At 37.9% G+C, this 21630-nt stretch overlaps 1 protein-coding gene across 2 annotated transcripts; it reads right to left on the bottom strand.

Moving 5' to 3' along the window:
* Window positions 1–7323: 7323 nt before the first annotated feature.
* Window positions 7324–20859, bottom strand: LOC114470609 (uncharacterized). Of its 2 annotated transcripts, none has more exons than XM_028458888.1 (5): window positions 20530–20859; window positions 16820–17184; window positions 16055–16185; window positions 14298–14358; window positions 7324–9392 (listed from the first exon to the last, which is right to left on the bottom strand). In XM_028458888.1, the coding sequence occupies exons 2-5, from the start codon at window positions 17106–17108 to the stop codon at window positions 8869–8871; spliced, it is 1005 nt and encodes a 334-aa protein (XP_028314689.1). In that variant the 5' UTR covers window positions 17109–17184; window positions 20530–20859; the 3' UTR covers window positions 7324–8868. The 2 variants fall into 2 exon arrangements, with proteins under 2 accessions (XP_028314689.1, XP_028314690.1); XM_028458889.1 differs by lacking the exon at window positions 20530–20859 and adding an exon at window positions 19054–19079.
* Between the last annotated feature and the right edge of the window lie 771 nt (window positions 20860–21630).

The raw sequence follows: 21630 nt of genomic DNA, 5'->3' as shown, positions 1-21630 counted from the left end.
ATGATCACATGATCACATGAGTTCTGAATTCCATTCTGAACTCATGTGCTGATAGTTCTGATGACAAGGTTTTGACGAAAAATCAATTTTATTATAGTCAAACAAAATCAAAATTTGCTGTAAAATATGTACACTGTTCCTTCCCACTTTCCAGTACAGACACTGGGTTGCTTAGCAACCCATGCACAGACTCTTAAAGCCCGGGAACTCTGAAAAAGATGAAAATGTGCTTCCCCATCACGCTCTGTGACCCGGTGATTACCAACTTGTGCCAACAAGAGATTCAGCTAAAGCAGGAAATCAGAGCAAAAAACATCATAAATTAATTCTATACATATTATTTTAACTTATTATCATTGGATTTATGCATAAAAACCATGAAATCAGCTTTTCTGACTGACAAAGAAGGGAAGGATTTGAACGTCAAACACTATTATCACTAAAACTGAGTGCTTTCAATGCAGACGATGCATCAGCACAGTGCCATGAGTGGGAGAAAAGCAGTCCAGTAATCCCATAAAGGAGGGTTCGATGCAGAAATGCAACCCCTGGGGAGAAGTGGGACTGTAGATTATGAAAAGCTTCAGGGCAAAGCCAAATCCCTCCAATGTCCCAACACAGAAAGTATGTGCTTAGCATGCATGTGCAAATACAACTGATGTATGAATAAAACACACATGCCGCAACATTTGGCAGTTACACAAACTGATGAAGACACACACACACACACACATTGATGAGATCTGACTGATATCACAGTGGGGATAAATAATTCCTTTTACTTTACATTTGTGTGACATGTTTACAGTGGAAGAGGGTATAACGGCATCCAGGGGATCATTTTACTCCTGTTGGTTTATGGGATAGTGATGGAACGACTGGGCTATAACAAAAGCTTCTCTACGCTGTTTTATTAGAAGCTGAAGCCTGAAGGGCAAATAAAATCAACAGAAACACAGTGACATTAAAGAGAAACAGCACATTACAGTAGAAAGTATCACACAGGGACTAAATGATGACTGAGTAATGGGCCCTGATTGGAAAATGATCACCTGACCAGTGCTGCCACTGGGAGAACTGGAGCATGAAGAAATTCCTACTGCTGATCTGATGACGTCTTTGAACTATCAATGCATCACATACATGTAGCACTGCAGGTGACCCTAATCACTCATCCACACTAAAATTGGGACCCTAAGTGAGTTTGGGTCTTCACCCAATTCCTAATTTATCATGAGCAGGGGCGTCGGAATGGGGGGTGAAGGGTACTGAGTACCCAGGGCTCAATGCAGAGGGGGTGCCCTCAGAAGTCTGTTTTAAATACTGTATTTGTACGAAAATGCATTTTAAAATTTTTAGATTATTTATATTGGAATGAAAAGGACCCTACGTGAAAATAAGATGGTTGTTTATCACAGTTTTGCATTAAAAATAATTATTCATGCTGCATCGGGGCCCTAGCTACCACCCCCTTTAAAACAGTGCAAATGGTACGACCCGCATGTGCTTCTGCTGCGGCGCTGTGGCAGGTAGTCTGAACTGTGGATGTGATGAAGAGCGAGAGATAGACAGCAGCAGGAAACCATGTCTTTCCTCAAGAAAGGAAAACCAAATCAAAACAGAAAGAAAGAAAAGAAAGGAGAGGGAGAAAAAATGAAGTGAATAAAAGCAACTGCTTACTCACTTCTTCAGAGGTGAGTTTTAAATTAAAACACGTCTTTTTTAGGCAATATAATATTTTGTTTGAAATTAACTATACATGCACTCTCGCTCATTTAAATGCTGGAACATTCCTTTTGCCTGTCAAATTTTAATTGGAAAAATAATTATTTTTTAAAATGATTTTAAAGACTAAATTGGTCAGAGTGTCCACATGATTCTAATCATCCTATATTTATCTTTTATTAACCAGATTTTTATTTTTTAGCCACTAAATTGTAACAAAAGTATGTCACAAACCCAATATTCAATAAACCACTAAAATATAGTGAAAAATATTTATAGAATACAAGCAATGGAAATTAAGTCATTAAGTTATTGTGAATAAAAAAGGAAACTTATATAATAATGCAAGAATACTAGTATAGTGTACATACCTTACAGTAGGGGCCCAGGGTTTGTACCCAGATTATTGGGACAAAATGATCGTATAACAACATGCCTTTAACTTGACAAGATTTATTTGTATTAAATAATGTACTGTCTGTAGGTATAGATGCAGTAGTTTGGCTCTATGAAAAAGGAATCAACCGTTAAAAGATAAATATACATATTCAATATATATCATTTAAAAACTGAAATAACATAAACCAATCTGAGTCACAAATAGAACTAAAAATGTAAATGTGCCTTCTACAGCAAAATATAGAGCAAATAAAGCAGGGGGATAAGAACAAAATCCTAAGTTTTTATTGGTTGTCATGTTTCATTTTAGACTGAGTAGCAGCCAATAGGAAGCCTCAGTCAGTGCACACTTCCCAACTTATCATGATTTTTTGTATGTAACTAGTTAACTCGTGCTTATTTTCCCCTACACTAGTAAGTTAGTACACACTTACCATCACTAGTTCATTAGTGCTGCTGCAAATGGCTTTTTCCAGTTGACCCTACATGGGGTCCCGACGCCAAGGCTGAAAAACACTGTTATAAGAGGTGCTAACAGAAAGCTAACACAAGACGAAGGTTACGTTTTATGAGGTTATTTATTAAAGGCTCTGTAATTGAACTGTAGTAATTGAGGAGGTAAGTGTAATTGACTTTCGGGGGAAATGTAATTGAAATTTTAGTTGTAAATGGAAAAAATGTCCAACCCTGGCTTTGATACAGTGTTGCCTTTACAGTCTGATGAGTGTTCATTTGTTGCCTGAGCTAAAGCAGCTTAGACTGGAAAGCAGATTACACAACTAAATGAACACACACACACACACACACACACGCACACACGCTATGGGGGGTGGATCCATTCTAAATTCATGTGAATCAGTCTATCAAACGTGTAATCTAATGCGTACCCTGCACCTGCACATCTGTACGTCTGATCTACATTTTCTATAGAGTTAGAATGGATACACGGGCACAACTCACGTGCGCATGTGTGCTTGCAGATGTGCTAGCACTTTTGCAGACGCTACACCTACACCACACATTAAAGTGTATGCACGCATACGCCACACCTGGATGTGCACCTAACAAACATAAATATATTAGTCACACGTAGACGCAGGTGTGGCGTGAGTGAAGCTCCAGCGCAGACGGTGCTACATAGTGCAGCGTGTCACACTCATGTCACACCTGCCACTACACCAAACTACTTTAATTAGGTAAGTTTAGTGCAAGTTAGGCAGGTGCACGTGCGATGGACTGGTACGTACACACACACACACATACACTCACACAGTGTTTATGTGGCTAACTCAGCAAACACTTTGCATCTCCCGCTTTCCCTTCAGAGCGGACCTCGGCTCTCCATCTCTTATTTGTTTTTCATCTTTTATGTCAGAGAGGGAAATGGACAGCTGACCTTCGGGGGAGGGGAGGTCAGTGCATGTAATGCTTCTATGACTAAAACAAGAGCTCAGCAGGCTGGGGAATGGCTGGATCCACTCAGCAGACCATTCTGTGTGTGACAGAGAGGAGAGAGCAATCAACATCCCATCTGTTAAGAGAGGGGCCACTTTAATCACAGTGGGGGCCACAGAACTGTGTTGTTTGATCTGAGGGCCAATGATCAACATCCATGTCAGCATTTGGAATATTGACCAATCTGAGCATTAAAGAGGAACTAAAGCCCTGGTTTTGGCTGACCAACCACTACAGGGAGAAATTCAAATAAGTGCCTTGATTATGGGCGGGGCTCCTGGAGCAGTTAATACACGCCCAGTTTATACTATAAGAAGAACTTTTCGTTTGGAGAGTTGGAGGAACGTAAACAACGACTGGAAAAGAAAGCTCGAGGAGATACGGAAAAAAAGGACAGTGAGGAGGAGTAACAACAGGAACAATGACTGCAGACGAGAACGCATCACATAAAAAAGGACAAAAAAAAAAAAAAAAAAACGTTAATGATGAAATTATGAAGAAGATGAGAATGTTTGACAAGGGAAGAAACGAGGTTTGATGTAAAATTATCTGTGTTCAAATCAGGGGACGGATCTGGATAAGCATAATGCTTTTTTCCGTCGCCCTTTCTGGCATGCAAAAGGACAAAAAAAACAAAAAAAAAAAAAAAAAAATGATGTGATTCTGCTCTGAATGTCAAAATGAATTGCTGTGATTGCAACCATGTCGGAAATGAACTGAATAAATAAAAATAAAATAAAATTTACAAAGAACAATCTATGCTATGCGAACTAGCTTGTCAATACTCACTATGGCTGTGTTTGAAATGTCACACTCCATACTATGCACTACATCAGGGGTCACCAACATGGCACCGAGTAGTCTACATGAACCACGTGAGGGGCCCCAGGAGCTCTAGTCACCAATGAGCTCCAGAATTCAAACTCACAAAGATAGTGAGTCAGTGAGACGCTTCTGAGGAAACGTAAAGAGCAACATCTACTCTCACACTTAAAGCTGATATCCGGAGTTTCTGAGAAACATCTCAATGTCCCGCCCTAAACAGCCTCACTTCCTCCCACTGCCTCTGCCAATCTACCAGAAGCCACGCCTCTACTTTTCAGCATGCGCATACAACGTCACATTGATACAGGTCTATGGGTGAAGTAAAAGCCAAAATCATATTTACCTGTTTGCTGTTGTGACGCACGGCCTTGTTTCTATGCATACTGTAGTTCCACATTCACTTTGATTGACAGTCTCAAAAGCAGGAAGTCAAAGCCTATTGGCTGGGTGCTCACAGCCTTCATTTCCATCTGTATAGGGGTCTATAGGACAGAGGAGGGACTTATATACAATAATATATATGAATGACCACAGGCAGTAGACCATAGTAAAAGACTAGTTAGGTAAATTTTCACATTTCAAAAGAATCATACATAAATATAGATTTCTCAGAAACTCCAGATATCAGCTTTAATGTCTGGAATAAAGAACCAAAAAAAGCCTACAGTAGTAAGAAGACATGAATGTTTTTGAGCTAAGATAAATACATATGACAGATGTAGTTAGTACATAGTAAAGTTATATACTGCTAAAATATAATAAAATAATAGTTTTAGTGTTAAATGAATTATCTTTAATTGTTTATTTTAACTGAAACATTGTGACCACTGTTTTTAAGAAAATATAGACCTTACACCATGGAAGATTCCATTACATTTGGGAGGGGATCCAGATCAATAAACTGATTCTGGATCAGTTTTTTTTTTAAAAAATCTATAAATTCCCATCTCTCATTTGAAACATTTCTCAAATGTCTATCGCGGTTTGTAAGTGACTGATCAGTTATGTCAGGTTGGTTCCTCAAATACCTCAACAAGTTCCATCAGGATAGGAGCTGGATTACACATTTTATCACAATTTTTTTTTTTTTTTTTTAATACAATTTTTTAATAAATGACATGCAATCACCTGGCCTATATTTAAAACTACCAAATAAAAATTTTTTAAAAAACAAACAAACAAAAAAAACTTTAAACAATCAACCTTTTGCATAGCAAAAGGAAAAAGACAGAAACCAGGTTTTGTTCAGTAAACCCAGTGACCCAGTAACACACATTTGGATTTTGCCTAGTCAGCATAAGTTCAGGCACCTACCGCTGCATTAAACACTCAATAACACAAATGTTTGCATCAGGGAAAAATTATATAAAAATGTAGGTCAAACAATAAAAAACGCTGACTTGTCTACTTTTTTTTCAAACCACAGTGCGCCACCATGGCCTTAATGTTTTATTTGCTGACTCTGACCCCTGGCGGCCAGTCTAGGTTACAGCAACCAAATTCATTTAGGAAAGAGCAGCTCTGTCAATATTTATTTTTATGACTTAAAAACATACTGGAAGAATAAAACTCGGTCATTTTTCAACAACACAATCAACTATCAGTATCTGCAGTAATAAAACATTATGTTTACCACAGACTTAAAGTAAACCTTTGAAATGATGCATCGTACATAAAACAAGCATCTTAACCTCTGCATGTCACAAGTTTAAACCTAAAACACCACACTCTTTGTTTTTGTTGAACTATGAAAAGCTTAATATGACTGAATAAGAATAACACATTGCCACAGCCAACGTCATTAATTATTGACGTTGGCCGTGTTTTCACAATAAAGTGAAAACACGGAAAAAATATTAACCATAGAAAAAAACATGTTAGTGTCATTAATTAAAAGCATCAACAAAAACAAAAAAAATTTAATTCACTTTCATAGTTCAAACCAGGAGTGTCAAACTCATTTTAGTTCAGGGGCCAAATATGGACCAGTTTAATCTCAAGTGGGCCACAGATTTTAGGAGGTAAAACATGTAATTTTATCATCCATGTGCCCTAGTTTGCACTGCCATGTATAAGAGCTTTAAAAGCAGTGGTTCTCAAACTTTTTTAGGTTATTCCCCACTTTGAACGAAAGTCAACTTTCAAGCCCCACCTGCGCCCATTGGCCCCAAAATAATCCAGAGAAATAATACATTTTAGAAATGATTGAACTAACAGGGAACAACTAACAACATATTTTAAAATAAATCAAAAACTAGTTTAAACTAATCATCTGCATACATGTTTTTTAAATGCAGTAGTCAAAAATACAGGGAATAAGCAAGCATTGTTTGCCATCTATACCTAAAAGCTTCAGAAAACAATGTGTTTTTGTTCATCTCCACTTCACCTGCTGATGTAAATCATTATTTTTGCACTTTAGTTCCACGTCACATTTTGTTCCCGGTTCATATCTAATGCAGTCTAATGATTCAACGCTCAGATGTGTAAAAATGTGCGCACATCAAGATGCTGATTAGACAGCATGATTATTGCCTCAGTATCTTGATATATCACACCTGTGAGGTGGGAGGGATTATCTCTGTAAAGGAGAAGTGCTCACTAACACTGATCTAGAGTGATTTATGAACAATATTTAGGAGAAATAGGTCTTTTGTGTTTATAGAAAATGCTTCAGATCTTTGGGTTCAGCTCATGAGAAATGGGAGCAAAAACAAAAGTGTTGCGTTTATATTTTTGTTCAGTATAGTTAAAAGGGAAAAGTATAGTAAAACATCCTCTAAACACTAAAAAAAAATTATACAAAACTTTACAGTAGTTCAATGACAGATGTGAGAGGAACTTACGTTGAAGTTTTTATCCTGTTGAACCAGGATCTACACCCATTAACACAACGTAATAACTCCAGAAATGCAAGGATTACAAAAAGCCATTTATTTTCACACTTCAGTAATACACAAAGACAAGGTGATAATTACATCATAAAATGCAACTTCTACGCTAAACAAATCTAGTATAGGCTAAATATTGGCTAAAATGCAAAGTATATATTTATATAAAATCAATTACAAAGACATAAACAGATACAGAATGAGAATGTAGGTGTTAGACATCATTCTGTGTGGCTGGCAGACTATGTCTTGTAGGTCATTTGGGATTGAATTGGATATTAATGTTCAGGTACCTCAGAGCCTGGGAGAACGTCAGCAGTGGATGTTGGCCGTTTGTAGGTTTGCAAGCCAAGATTTTGCACCGACTATGGGCAACTTCCACAACCGTCTCGGGGCTCGCTGGGAAGGCTGGGTTTCTGAACCTCGCATATTATTTACTTAAACTTAACATCAACTACATATATATATATATACAAAAAAAAAATAGATGAACAAAGAAAAATAGGTGAGTCAAGAGATGCCAGCACCTAGACTAAAAACAACTCTAACTTTAAAGGGAAAACCCAGAGATCGCTTACTCAAATTTAGGGGTGTGGTCTGGTTTCATGTGGATAGTGTGTGATAAAAGACAGACAGAAGAAGGATTCTGGATTAAAACACAAATCACAATAAATGCTTCCTATAAGTTCAGTTCACCACAATCAAAATATGATGTGCTAAATGTATCATTGATAATGTCTAAGGTAAAATCACAAACGGATATGTTGTGTGTTGTGTGCATGCTGTGTTCCTATGCTCTTGTACTTTATTCCTTGTAATTTGTTCCCTTGTACTGTGTGATATGTTGTTTTCATTGTAATGATCTCGGGGGTCGGCGCTAATAAGCTCTTGCTTCAGCCCACTCCTTTTGAGCGGTACTTTAACTGCTCAAATAAACAAATAAACTAAACATTTTCAATAAGAGAACCTAAAATATCATGACTTATCGGTCATTTTGATACCAAACATGGCTTATAAGTATGTACAGTATTTGTCAGAACTGGTTGGTGAGTTTTACTGGTAAATGTTCTTATGAAAAAGTTCAAACAGCAGTTACCTTAAACTAACATTAGTGAGGTTTCTAGACATTTTGGACAACAACAACAACTAAAATGGCCTTTTGGCTGAGAGATTTTACCTGAAAAAGAAATCTAGGTGATTATAAAATAATAATAATAAATTGAACATAGATCATTAATATATTGTTCTTTTTGGTGATGTCATGCATTGTATCCACTTTCCTATGTCCTTATTTTTGGAGGGAACTTGTTGTTAAAAAAGTCACGAGGACAATCTGGACAGTGACACCCTCCCACAACAGGGGTCTCCCTGAAAGGGGTGGGTCATCCTGTCCACGTGAAAGTTTGCAGGATGTAGAAACAAACTCCCCCTATAAATCCTTTTCAGAGGGGGTCTCTTCACTTCAAGTGTTAGTTCTACACAGACGATAACTATAAAGAAATGTGTAAAAGTTATAATATACAGAAGAACATTGTGCTGTGTGTCCACAGGTTCTTGCTCTGGTCGTTTATATTCACAAATTCTTCATCACTTGCATTGTTCCGCTAATGCTGACTCTTGCACTTTTTGCAAATGTGCTCCTTATGGTGTCTGGATCCATGCTGCTGATGAGAAACGGCGCGTTTTCTGTTTTGATTGTGGTTTGGGTCTCGGTAGAAACGGGTGTTTTTGCCAGGCCTCTGTTGAGTTTTTCACAGGTTGATTTGTGACGAAGGAGACTTCCTCGTTTTTGGTAGACTGTTCTGCAGCCGATGCAGCAGTGATGAAAGAGCACGTGCATGTTTCGCTCGTTTTCTGAAATAAAAACTTTCTGACAAACTCTTCTACGCTTCTTTTTTTTAGCCGATCTCTTCGTTACTTTGTCATTGGGATTCTTTCTATGCTGAGTTACGTTTCCCATCAAGATTTGCTCACTTCTTTTCTGGATTTTACAATTGGTTTGGTCAGAAGTTTCCTGTTTAATGGGGATTATTGGATGTTGACGTGGAGATAATCTTCTGCTCAAAATAGGATTTGTCCCTTCTTTTAAAGCAGAAACTGTGAAAGACAAAGAAAACGACAATCAGGGGGAAAATCAATTCACATAACAATCGCGATTCTAATCATCCACAATTCTGAATCGATTCATAAACTTCAAAAAAAAATTCAGATTGATTCAGAAGATCCGTTTAGAGACTTTACTCAGGAAACACTGTAAACTGAACATACAAATACATATTCGTGCTCTCATAAATAGAAAATACTACTATACAAAAATTCAGCTAGCTTCATGCTAACGTCTATGGGAAAACCCATGTATATGCTCATGCTAACATTTACCGCGATCGGCGGTGATTTATATAACACCGTTTATGCTGAACTTTCACAAACACAGTCTCGTTATCAATCTATACGCTTAAACATACAACACAAGCATATGTTTTTTCAAGCCGTAAATACAAGAACTTCATTAGTAGAGACCAGTAGGCCATGGGCTTTCAAAATGGCGACTTCCGACCTTTAGGGGGTATGCTACAAATCTAGATTAGCTCTTATTTCAGCTCCTGTCTGACAGGGAACGTTTGGTTAGTTGAAGCCAGCTAACGGAGATGAATCCAATCTACATTCGTAACACAAGCCCTTACAGTCTATGACACTCAACAGGAAACAGCGACTCTGACTTACAATGTATTACATAGACAGCACAAGGAATGTGTGTGTGTTTTTTAATTTGTTTAGCATGAATAAATGTTACCTTTTGTTTTAATTTTGCCTTTGTGGGATTATATCATTGGAATCAGTTTATTTAAAATGATCTTATACAAACTGTATTGTTTGGATGTCATAATTTGCCTTAACACGCTATGCATTGTATCAATTTTGGAATCGAGAATTGTCTGAATCAAGAATCGGTTAAAATGAGAATCGATTTTGAACCGAATCGTGACCCTAAGGATCGGAATCGAATCGTGAGACACCCAAAGATTCACATCCCTGATTTTTAGTGTTCTAAGCTTAGAAAGAGGAGAGAGAAGAAAAGGAGGGGGGCAGAGGATGTGAGAGGGAAGATGAGTGAGTCACCGTTATCTGGCCTGTGTGTGTGCGTGCTTGAATCTGGGTGAAAGGCACCTTTTTATCTAACTGTTTTGGTTGGTATGTGTGTTCTCATGGCCTGAGGGTCAGGTATTATCTGGATCTAGGCACGTATCTCCTCTGAGGGTTGTTACGGTGAAATTTACGGTTACCTCGTCTTTGACTTGAAAACACACTCTGTGGTGATAAATGATGAAGACCAGACAGGAGAGATAATGAAGTAATAAAAAATGATTTAATCTAAACTAAATAAAAAAGGTACAAAGCGGGATAGACAAAGCAGTGGTCTCCTCTGGCCAAAGGAGAGACGCGAAGCAGCAGGAGAAGAAGAAGAAGAAGCGCCCAAAAGTTCCTTTCACACACATTTATACCCCACTGTCCCACCTTCCCCCTTCCACAGACAACAAAGAAGAGACCAGGGGGGGAGGTCAGTCCTCCGGAGCCGATGTCGGGGTGAAAGTTAGATGTGTGTGTGTGTGTGTGCGTGTGTGCGTTGTGGATGAGTGTGTGTGTGTGTGTGTGTGTGTGTGTGTGTGTGTGTGTGTGTGTGTGTGTGTGTGTGTGTGTTGTGGATGAGTGAGTGTGTGTGTGTGTGTGTGTGTGTTGTGGATGAGTGAGTGTGTGTGTGTTTGTGGATGAGTGAGTGTGTGTGTTGTGGATGAGTGAGTGTGTGTGTATGTGTGTGTGTTGTGGATGAGTGTGTGTTTGTGGATGAGTGAGTGTGCGTGTGTGTGTGTGTGTGTGTGTGTTGTGGATGAGTGAGTGTGTGTGTACGTGTGTGTGTTGTGGATGAGTGAGTGTGTGTGGATGTGTATATGATGTATGTGTGTGTGTGTATGTGTATATGATATGTGTGTGTGTGTGTGTATGTGATGTCTGGGGAGGGTTTGGACGTGCTCTGGCCTTCGAGATTAAACTGGGGCCAACTGACATTCCTTTAGAGAAGCTGTATCATGGGAGTATACATAATTAATCAATTTTGCCACCACAGGGTGTTTTATCAATGTGGCTCATCAGACATCAGGAGAACATAGGAGACGAACTCACACAATGTGCAATTTGATAACACACTAGAGAATAGGGAGCTTTGATATGCCAGCACACATCATCACAAGTGAATATATGATATAATAATTTTACTCCAACAGAAGGTAATACTACATTTAGAATCAGTTAAAAACAGCATTTAAATATTTGGTGGGAAAAAATCCATACTAAAATATATATTGTATTAGGGAGACAAAGTATCGCAATGTATTGAAAAATCAATACTGTTTCTCCATATACTGCATATACACATCCCTAGAGATGGGTGATATCATCGCCCAACATTGTTATCTCTATTTCCACCAATATTTCCAATATTTATAAACGTCGTTCGATGTCAAAACCGAAAACTTTTTTACCACTTTTAGCCTCAGAGCCACTGTGACAAAGTCATTTTACCCAGGGATCATTTAAGTATATTTTGATTATATGTTCAAGTTCAATTTATTTGCCATTTGCAGTGAAAATAAACCACATTGGAATATTTGTGCAAAAATACACCATCAACAAACACCAAAATACATCAACACAGTAAAAGTTCAAAGAGAAACATTTGACACTATGAAGCGAGACAATAAAAACACACATATAGCCTACATAAAACATTACAACAATAAAGCAATAAAACAATAAAAGTAGAAAAACAGTCTCAAAATTATCATGAATTATTATTAACGTATAAAGATTTTATGCGATAGACAAGGGGTCTGCAACCTGCGGCTCTGGAGCCTAATGTGGCTCTTTGACTCTTATGCAATGGCTCCTTATAGCTTTAAAAAAAAATATTGAAATAAATTGTTTGTTTTTTTTTACAGAGGTTATATTAATGATTAATGACAAATAAAATCAAGATATAACAATTTGTAAACCTATAAATAAATCACATTGTGCAATGACTCAGCACCTTCCTATTTCACCTCCTACAACATCTACAGACCATCAACTTTCCTGCACCTGTGGCTAACCTTAAGTTTTAAATCTCTGGTAAGATAACTACACTAACAAAAACACTATTCTGGAAGAAAAGAGAGATTTTAATTGTGTGGGAACAGATTCATTTAACTGCCAATGTGTTGCTTAAATATGCATGTTTTATGTGTGGCAAGAAATTAGCAATTAGCATGTGTTATCAAATTCAAGTTACTTTTTACTTTTTGTAGCCTTTCAAATATATTAACTAAAAAATCTTCTTTATATAACATTGTGTTCATGAGATGCATAAGAATTTGAAGATGCAAGACACTGTTTTATTTCTTGATGTCATTTTAGTTTATTCTAAACTGTTTTAAGTTGCCATTTACATGGTCAATAAAAATCAAGTAAATCTAAATCAAACATTATTCCATAATTTTAACTGTATAAAATATAATACACTGTATTGTCTTCATTGAAAATGTATTTTTTCAACTCCAGGAGGACTTTAATCAGGTGAGATGAGGAAAAATGATTCCTTTGAGAGTAAAGGTTGCAGACCCCTGCACTTGCTCTCAGAGGAGACGGACGCTATTTTTTTCCCTCTCCCAAATTTTCCCTGCTTGCTGCTCTTTTGTCTTGTTTTGTCTTGTTCAAATCTAACAGGAGCCTCTATCAGCATCCCAATCCTGAATCTAATCATGGAATTGATTATCTGGTCTTTCTTCGCTTTTGGTCAAATTTCTCTATTAGAAGGACGGGAAATGGGAGAGTTCACAAGTCCTGAGGATGTGGAAGACATCCATCACCAGATTGGAATGTATGATATCAGGTCTTATGCTGATTGGATCTGGCATTTTCCTGAATTATCGCAAAAAATTGGATTACGTTGGCAGCACTATTGGAAGCCGCAGTTAACGAAGAAAGGAGCCAAACTCTCTGAACTCTCTCAGATGGATTCCACCGTGGAACTTTAAGAGGAGGATAGTTTGTCTCACAGGATATGGCCACACTATTGGATTACTTATCGAACTGACCAGGAACAGTAGGGCTGGCAGCCATGTTATGGCTAGCCCGTCTCAAAACACCTTCTCTATTCTCATTCGGCCCCCCCCCTGAATGAGCAGCCTGTGGTCTGTTTTCTTCTCTCCAAACTCTCCAAGGACGGAATGTTGCTAAGACGCTCTGACCTTTCCCTCACTTTTCATGTACACCTGGTCCCGGCTCTGCCAACGAACTCTCGAGGTCATCTCTATGTGAGAGTCAGCAGCAGAGGCTGAGTAAACAGGCTTATCTCAACGAACACTTTCACTCCCCCTACATCACTACATATCCTATATTGTCACTGTCTCTTCTGGCTCCAACCCTCCTCCCTCCCAGCGGTTGGTCAGTAGGAGGCGCGCCATAAGGGCAGCGCCACACTGTGGCTGACCTGCGAACTACCCATCCTAAAGACCCATCCCCTATGCTAACGTGCTGTTGTATTGAATTGAATGTTGTGTTTGTGGGTTTCTGTCGCAATGTTGCTGAAGAGTTTTTTTTTCATGATCCCAAACTCTGCCCCTCTCTACAAGGGCCTAGTTTGGTTTTTGCCTTTTTTTATCTCTTCTTCCTCCCCATCGTTTGTTATCCCATTTCTCATCTGAATAAGGGGCGCCGCCCTGGTGGCGAACCACAGTTCTCCCGCTCCTGTGCTCCCATGTTTATGATTGTCTTTTCATGTTTTCTTGGACGGGATGAAACTGAAATGTGATTTCGTTGCTCTGTAACATGTGCAATGACAAATAAACTCATCTCATCTCATCTCATACAATGTACCACAGAACTGTAAAGTGGAGTTATGATCTAAACTGAGGAGAATATGAGTGTGGAAAGATATTAGGAAGAAGAAAAGTTGAGAAACCAACTCACGTCTTTTTGACACCCTCCGTTTCCTGGATTTCAAATAAAAGTCAAGGTCACAGTTGACAATCTACAAAAAGGAAATCATCATTTCAATCTGCTGTAATGGATGATGCAAAATACAAACAGCAAAGAGATACATACTGTGGATACATACTGTAGCTGTACTAACTCTGTTGAAAAGATAACATTTGTGTTTCATTCAGCAACAAAGTCCATTAGGGATGTACCAATTACAAAATTAACTTACAGAAAACATTCAGGCAGACCCTCTATTTACAGTTTGGCTAGAATTACTGTAAACCAGTGCTTCTTAAAGTGTGTGGTGCGCACCCTGCTGGGGAACTGAGGTATGACAGGTGTGGCTCAACAAAAAGGACATTTTTTATTTCATGCCAATCTTAAAAAAGTCTCTTCTTCATTGACAATATTATTAACAGTAAACAAAAGGCCTACACACATATCACAAGCATTTAATACAGAGCATTTAATTAATGAAAACAAAATGTAATGTGGAAGTAAAGTACAAAAATTGTGATTTACGTCTACTTCACAATAAACAAACTTTCAATAGCATATTTTTGTTCTCGTAACCTTTTTTGCATAGATTGCAGACAGTGTTTTGTTATTTCCTGTACTTTTACGACTGCACTTTTATATCATGTATGTGATTACCGTATTTTCCGGGCTATAAAGCACACTGTTTTATTGGCCGTATTACAATAATTTAGCATTTTTCTAAAAAAAATCCACACAAATGCCGCATCCCAACATAGGCAGCACCCTATTGGCTGATGAGGTGCCCTTCAGACAACTCGGCCAATCAGAACGGCAGGTAGGTGGGCTGCTGTACTCATTTAGGTTGCAGGGAAAAGTCTGCGTTTCAACTGATGCGTTTCCTTTACTACATGAAGTCTCCTCCTCACTGCCCCACGTCTACATATCAGTCCATTTACAGCTTTTTATGGTCACTTTGTACTGGAACCAGACTGATACACCACTTCATCTGCTCTTCTTACTGTGCGGAGCGATCACAGCGAATCGGACTCTGAGTCAGAATACGAACGCAATCGCTTCTGAACAAATCCAATGTGGTGATTTGACAACTTCATGCTGTTATGCTACTGTTACAAACTGGCTGAGTTTTACTGTAGACGGAGCAGAGATCAGAACAGCCTGGATACATCCTGTATCCAGGCTGTTCTGGATGTATGTAGCTTTACTTATATGACAATAAAGTATAATATATTCTATATTAAACCGCAGCGTTTGTTTTACGTGAGGGAGTTTGAGAGGGAGGAGCTCACATTCTTATAGGGGAGGAGGAGCCAGGACGAGATTGTCAGAAGGAGGAGTTTCCGTTAGGTGACATCAAGTAGCGAGGAAAATCCAACTGGCCCGTTTGGAGCTGACTTTTTACAAAATGTGGAATAACAAGGGAGGGAGGAAACAGGACTTGTTCAACTTTGGCCCTCTGAATGAGGCTAAAGCAGGGGTCCCCAACTCCAGTCCTCGAGGGCCGGATTCCTGAGACTTTTAGATGTGTCCCTGCTCCAACACACCTGAATCAAATGAATGGCTCGTTATCATTGCTTCAGCAGAGCTTGATGACAACACACTGGTTTCAACCAGGTGTGTTGGAACAGGGTCACGGCCGTCGAGGACTGGAATTGGCCACCCCTGGGCTAAAAGGATGCATATCACTGTAGTAAACCTATTAGAAAGAGATTTTTTCATAATACTGCCCCTTTAATGTAGTTACACACCTCATTCCTGAAAATTGGGATGTTGGGCACAGAGATGATCAACGGCCGCAGTCGAACGCTGGGACATCCAAACTCTTCCTTCTTCTTGGGGGTAGTTTCAAATCCTAAAGGAGCGCACCAGTCATCGGGTTCTACGCACACAAAAAAACAAAACACGCTAAACAGAGCAAGCAAGTAAAAAATATGAGCAGTACGGGTGTAAGAAAAAATGTATTCACCGATAATCGTATCGTTTCAATAAAATGTCGGCATTGATTTTTGAAATTGTGTTTTTTGATGAAAAAAAAAACCTTTATTGCACTAACGTCTGCTTCGCGTGTGAACGCTACCGATCTCCTCCATGCATTTTAGCTTGGAAGATGATTGCACATTATTTTCATAAAACATACTGGGCACTTTTATAGAAGTATGTTGTTACTTTTTTAAAATGTAATTTGACAGTTTGATAAACATACCACTTGATTTTGATCTTAATATTTTATTTGTTCTTGCAATTTAAAAAAAAAAATGGAATAAATTGTATTTCATACCATTTTGTAAAGGTGAAATTTGTAATTATTGATCTTGTGATACGTCGCGATAAAACATATTGTGAAATATCGCAAAAAATCGCATTTGACACAAATCGTGAATCGTGTCATACCGCAAGTTTTATGACAATGCACACCCCTTAATGAGCAGTAGTAAATTCCATATTAATAACAATGATTCATATACAAACCTAATCAAATAGAAAACAAAAAGTACATTTTTAATGTGTTTTACCTTTACCAGACGATGACACCGGCTTCACTGCCTGAACCTTTGCTGTATCGTTCTCAGTCTTTGGTCTTCTGTCACTTCTACACACGTGCTTTTTTTGTTTCAGCTCCGCTACCACCAGCTTCCCCTGGAGTTTTTGAATCTGTGCCTCTTTCTGCTGCATCAGTATTTTAAAGTCTTGCATGGTGCTTTCAAAAACGTCCATCACGTCTAGCAAAGCTTTCCTTAAAACGCCGTCAAAGGTCGTGGTCAGCCGTGTCCGGAAACCTCTGGCCAGCTGGTCGATTTCCATGTCTGGAGATGATGAGGAGCAATGTTGTAATATCTGATGATGGAAATGACCGTGTGGCTGATGTGGCTCTTACACCCTAAACACAGAGGGAATCCTTTTGTCAGGAAAATGCAGATATCGTTTAAACAAAATGCAATATGACACTGAATACACTCTTACATGCATGTTATAGGACAACATCAAGTCCTAAACATGATTCTATGTCCAGCAACAGCTGTGTGAGAAAAAAATAAAAAATAAAAGTTTTCTGATCGGAGCAGAGGGAACGAATTATGACAGGCTTGAAGCACAAGCATCCACTATTGAATCAATCCTTTTTCTGCACATACCTACTGTTGCTGACTATTGTTCTCTGTTTGAGTAACATCACTTGATCAAACCTTTCCTAACATTCCACACTCCAAAAAAATTAAATGTATGATTCATTCTGATATCGGATTAATATCGGTATTGGCCGATACGCAAGGCTGCAATATCGGTATCATATCGGAAATGAAAAAGTTGTATCGGGACAGCCCTAGACATAACAATTTATTATTTTAATATATATTTAAAGCTACAGGGAGCCCATTTACCATTTACCACATGTTGCAGAGCCCTGGTTTAGACAGTGTTTAATGCAGCCAGGACGAAACAGGGGAGGGCAGTGGATCTAATGAGCGGTCCCCAGAAACATTTCCCCATAAAAAATCGTCCTTTTCCTCACAGCGACAGCGTTTCATGCCGATTCTGTCAATTTCCTAGTTCAACAGTAGATTCCGTTTTCATTGGCTACACAAGCACGATGAAAGATTGACCATCAGCATTTCTAATATGTTCAAATTTACCAGTTTTAGACGGGACAAAATGTGTTACATTTAATTATATTTCATCCATGCTGTCCACTCATCTTCCTGGGAGGGAGGTGTGTGCTGTGTCATGCAGCTCGATACAATGAAACTATGACAGACATCAAACTGATGAAACTATTTTAACACTGTGTCCAACGTAAAGCCACAGTTTGATCCACTACAGAGTAAACAACAAGTGAAACATTGATGATGATGAAGACTAATATGCACTGATCATTTCTGAATGTAGGAAGTTAATAAAATCTTCACATTGCAATACATTGTGAGTTCTCTACTTCAGCAGCCTAACCACCAGTATGTTGACCAGATCCTGTTCCTACACAAAAACCTAGACATTACCAAGCACTAGCTTGATGAACATTAAAAGTTTCAGTTGACTAACTTAAAAAAGTTATGTAAAAATGTGTTGTTTTTGTACATGTTTACCTCCTTTCTGATGGAGGTTTAATTTTGTTAATATTTCAGTTTAAATAATAATAAATCACTCAATAAAAAATTATAATCAGTGAATGACTGAATGTGATGTGATGTCTGTGATCACGCAGACTGCACCAAATCAAAAAAAATACGTGATCGTATAGTGATCATTTGCAAACAAAGGGAAATACATTTAGGCCTCATTAACGAAACAATAATTATCAATCTGCAATAATATACAATTGAAATGGATAGAAATAAAACAAAATGAAAATTTAGTTCTCTAAATAATCCATTTACAATGTATAATATACACAATATCAACAGACTTAAATAAAAACAAACATGCAACATGGGACAACAAATAGGCCGCTTCTTAATATCAGTTGGTCACCAGTACACTATAGAATTAACTAAAAACAGAGTCACACATTAGCAACTAAGACCACAGTGTGCACAACACTGCCTGCATCTCAGCTCGTTAGCGGTTAGCTTCCGTTAGCATTGATTAAGCTAACAGCTCAGTTTCACTATTAAAAAAACACAGCAACTTAACCTACATGCTCACTTTACCATAAACACTCTGTGATTAAACATCATAGTTTCAACTTTCTCTATGCACTTTAAAACACACGTTTTAACAGGAAAGTGACCGGATGAACAGGAAGCCAACTTACCACCAGCAGACATCACACAGACGGCGTCAAATCAAACAATACGCAGCATTAACATCCGCTGGGATTTTCAAAATAAAACAACTAAAATAATAACATTTGCGTCCCAAACTTTATATATATATATATATATATATATATATATATATATATATATATATATATATATATATATATATATATATATATATATATAGAAAACCCGGACGCCATCTTTGTAGTCATATCGTTCGAAACAGGAGAGGTAAAGACAGGCAGACACTGGAATTTTTTCAATCGTTGTATCAGCTCCAGCTCAAACTCATGTTCTCACTTCTGTGTCGAACGATTCTGAGTAAATAGGCTAAAGTTGCAGACAGAGGCTGTTCAGGGACTTTCGAGAGCAGGGGTTCTGTACTGGTCTCACCCTGGGACCCACATTTTGCCACGGTCATTAAATCATGAAAATTCAACCAACCAAATTACATTTTTTTTTTCAAAAATAGCTATTGAAAACACACACACACACACAATCTTTTTAAAATCATAAACATATGTATTTTCCTGTGTAACATGCATTTCACAGCATTCCTGCCAAATGAAAAGTTTCTTTCAAAATAAAAGACAAGAGCAACATGAGCGTAGTCTATTTATTTATTTTTTCCCCCAGCTGTCCGGGACCCACTTTGGATGTTTTAACTCGTAAAAAGCTTCCTCACGTTTATGTGTTGTTCCGCGGTGTTACGGTCCAAATAGTATCCAGACAATCTGGTGACTGACTATCTACTGAGGCTGATGTGAGGAACAATAGATGTTAGAACTTCTGACATTTGACACTTTTACAAAAACAATTGCAGCTTTTTTACGGGCAGTAAAATGTTTATTTGGCACGTTATAAAATCTTTGAAACAAAACGTCATCGACACACAAATGACGCCTCTGCTATCAGTGTGAGGTGGAAAACATGATACAAGATCATTTTTATCAAACGCAGCAGAAAAAAAGTCTGTCTGTCGCTCGTTCTGTGTGGTGTTTTTCATATATATATATATATATATATATATATATACATACATACACACACACATATACATACACACACACACACACATATATATATATATATATATACATATATATAAAAACTTAATACAAACAATTTTTGGGAAACTAACATTGTTTTTAAGCAAATATCGCCTAAAATACCTAAAAACGGGTCCGGGTAAAAACCAAAATTCCGAGACTCTCATGCACGGACACGCACACTAAAAAAAACAAAGTAGGAAGACAAGAGGAAAGCGTCGTTGTTGCTAAGTTGTTGTTTTTTTACACTGTAATAAACGTTTTACATTGTAGTAACACATCGAACTAAAAAGTGTCATAAAACAGCCTCAAACTACCCATCATAGTGAAGTTTGGATCAAAAAGAAGATGTAATCGTCAATCAATCAGATTCAGCAGAATGTGTGTACAGTAGTTACAAAATAGGATATAACTGACCTTATGGTGAGTTCAGGTGCAAATGCCGATAGATCCAGAATTCCTTCTATAACACCCAAAAGTCAATATAAACTGAGTTATCTGATCCGACTCAGAAATGTGGCGCGACCGTTAGCCGCTCGCGCTGCTTGAACAAGCTAACAGGATGAGGATGCACCTTGGACACCAAAAGTATCTCTAAAATGTACCGCAAACGTCTCTTCCAAACGTCTAATTACCTAAGCATTGAACCTAATGCGTGTATTATGTGGTGATCCACCTAATTATCGATAAACGACGCTACATTTAGCCTCGTCTGTGTTAAGGAACTCAATAACCGCGGACCGGAAACACGTCACTGTCACGTCAGCGAACTTCTTTTTCTTTCTTTTTTGTATAAATAATTTTTTGTTCTGCGTTATTTCTTTTTTTAACTAAAATAAAAATAACTTTGAGTGTAGGCACGCTAGGTAAAAGCAATACTGTTTTTCCTTTGATTACGCTTTTAGATAGTACGGTGGTTACCATAGCAACGGCACAGACTAAAGCGCCAAATATTTATTTATTTATTTATTTATTGCCAGACATTCAGTTATCTGAACAGAACAGAACATTGCACCCCAAATCATGACTGACTGTGGATATTTCACACTGTTCCTCACTTTCATCAGAAAAGAGGACCATGGACCACTGGCCAACAGTCCAGTCCTTCTTCTCCTCTTTTTTTCTGGAAAAACTGAAAAGTAAATCGTGATTTCTTCACAGTATTCTCATTTTTTGAAATCCTGTTTTAGTGGGTTATATGAGCTGGAAGCCCAAATTATTTAAAAATAAACAAATAAATACTTGAAATCGTTGAAATTGTGGGCCCTGAATCTATAATCTATGAAAGTTGAACTTTTTGAATGGAACTATGGAAATTAAACAAGTTTTCCATGATATTCTATTTTTTTTTTTTTGGAAAGGGTCTGTAGATCAGGTCATTCATCAATCAGTGCAGTGTAGAGCAGGGCTTACTTTCTGTTCCTGTCTCCAAATCAAAAAGAACCTGATTAGATACAAAAGAAACATCTAACACTATGGTATTGTGACTTCAAATGTACGTAATAGTCTGTTGTGTTT

This window comes from Gouania willdenowi, chromosome 10 (assembly GCF_900634775.1).
Source record: "Gouania willdenowi chromosome 10, fGouWil2.1, whole genome shotgun sequence".
NCBI lineage: Eukaryota > Metazoa > Chordata > Actinopteri > Blenniiformes > Gobiesocidae > Gouania > Gouania willdenowi.
This window is presented reverse-complemented; position numbering and strand designations above follow the sequence as displayed.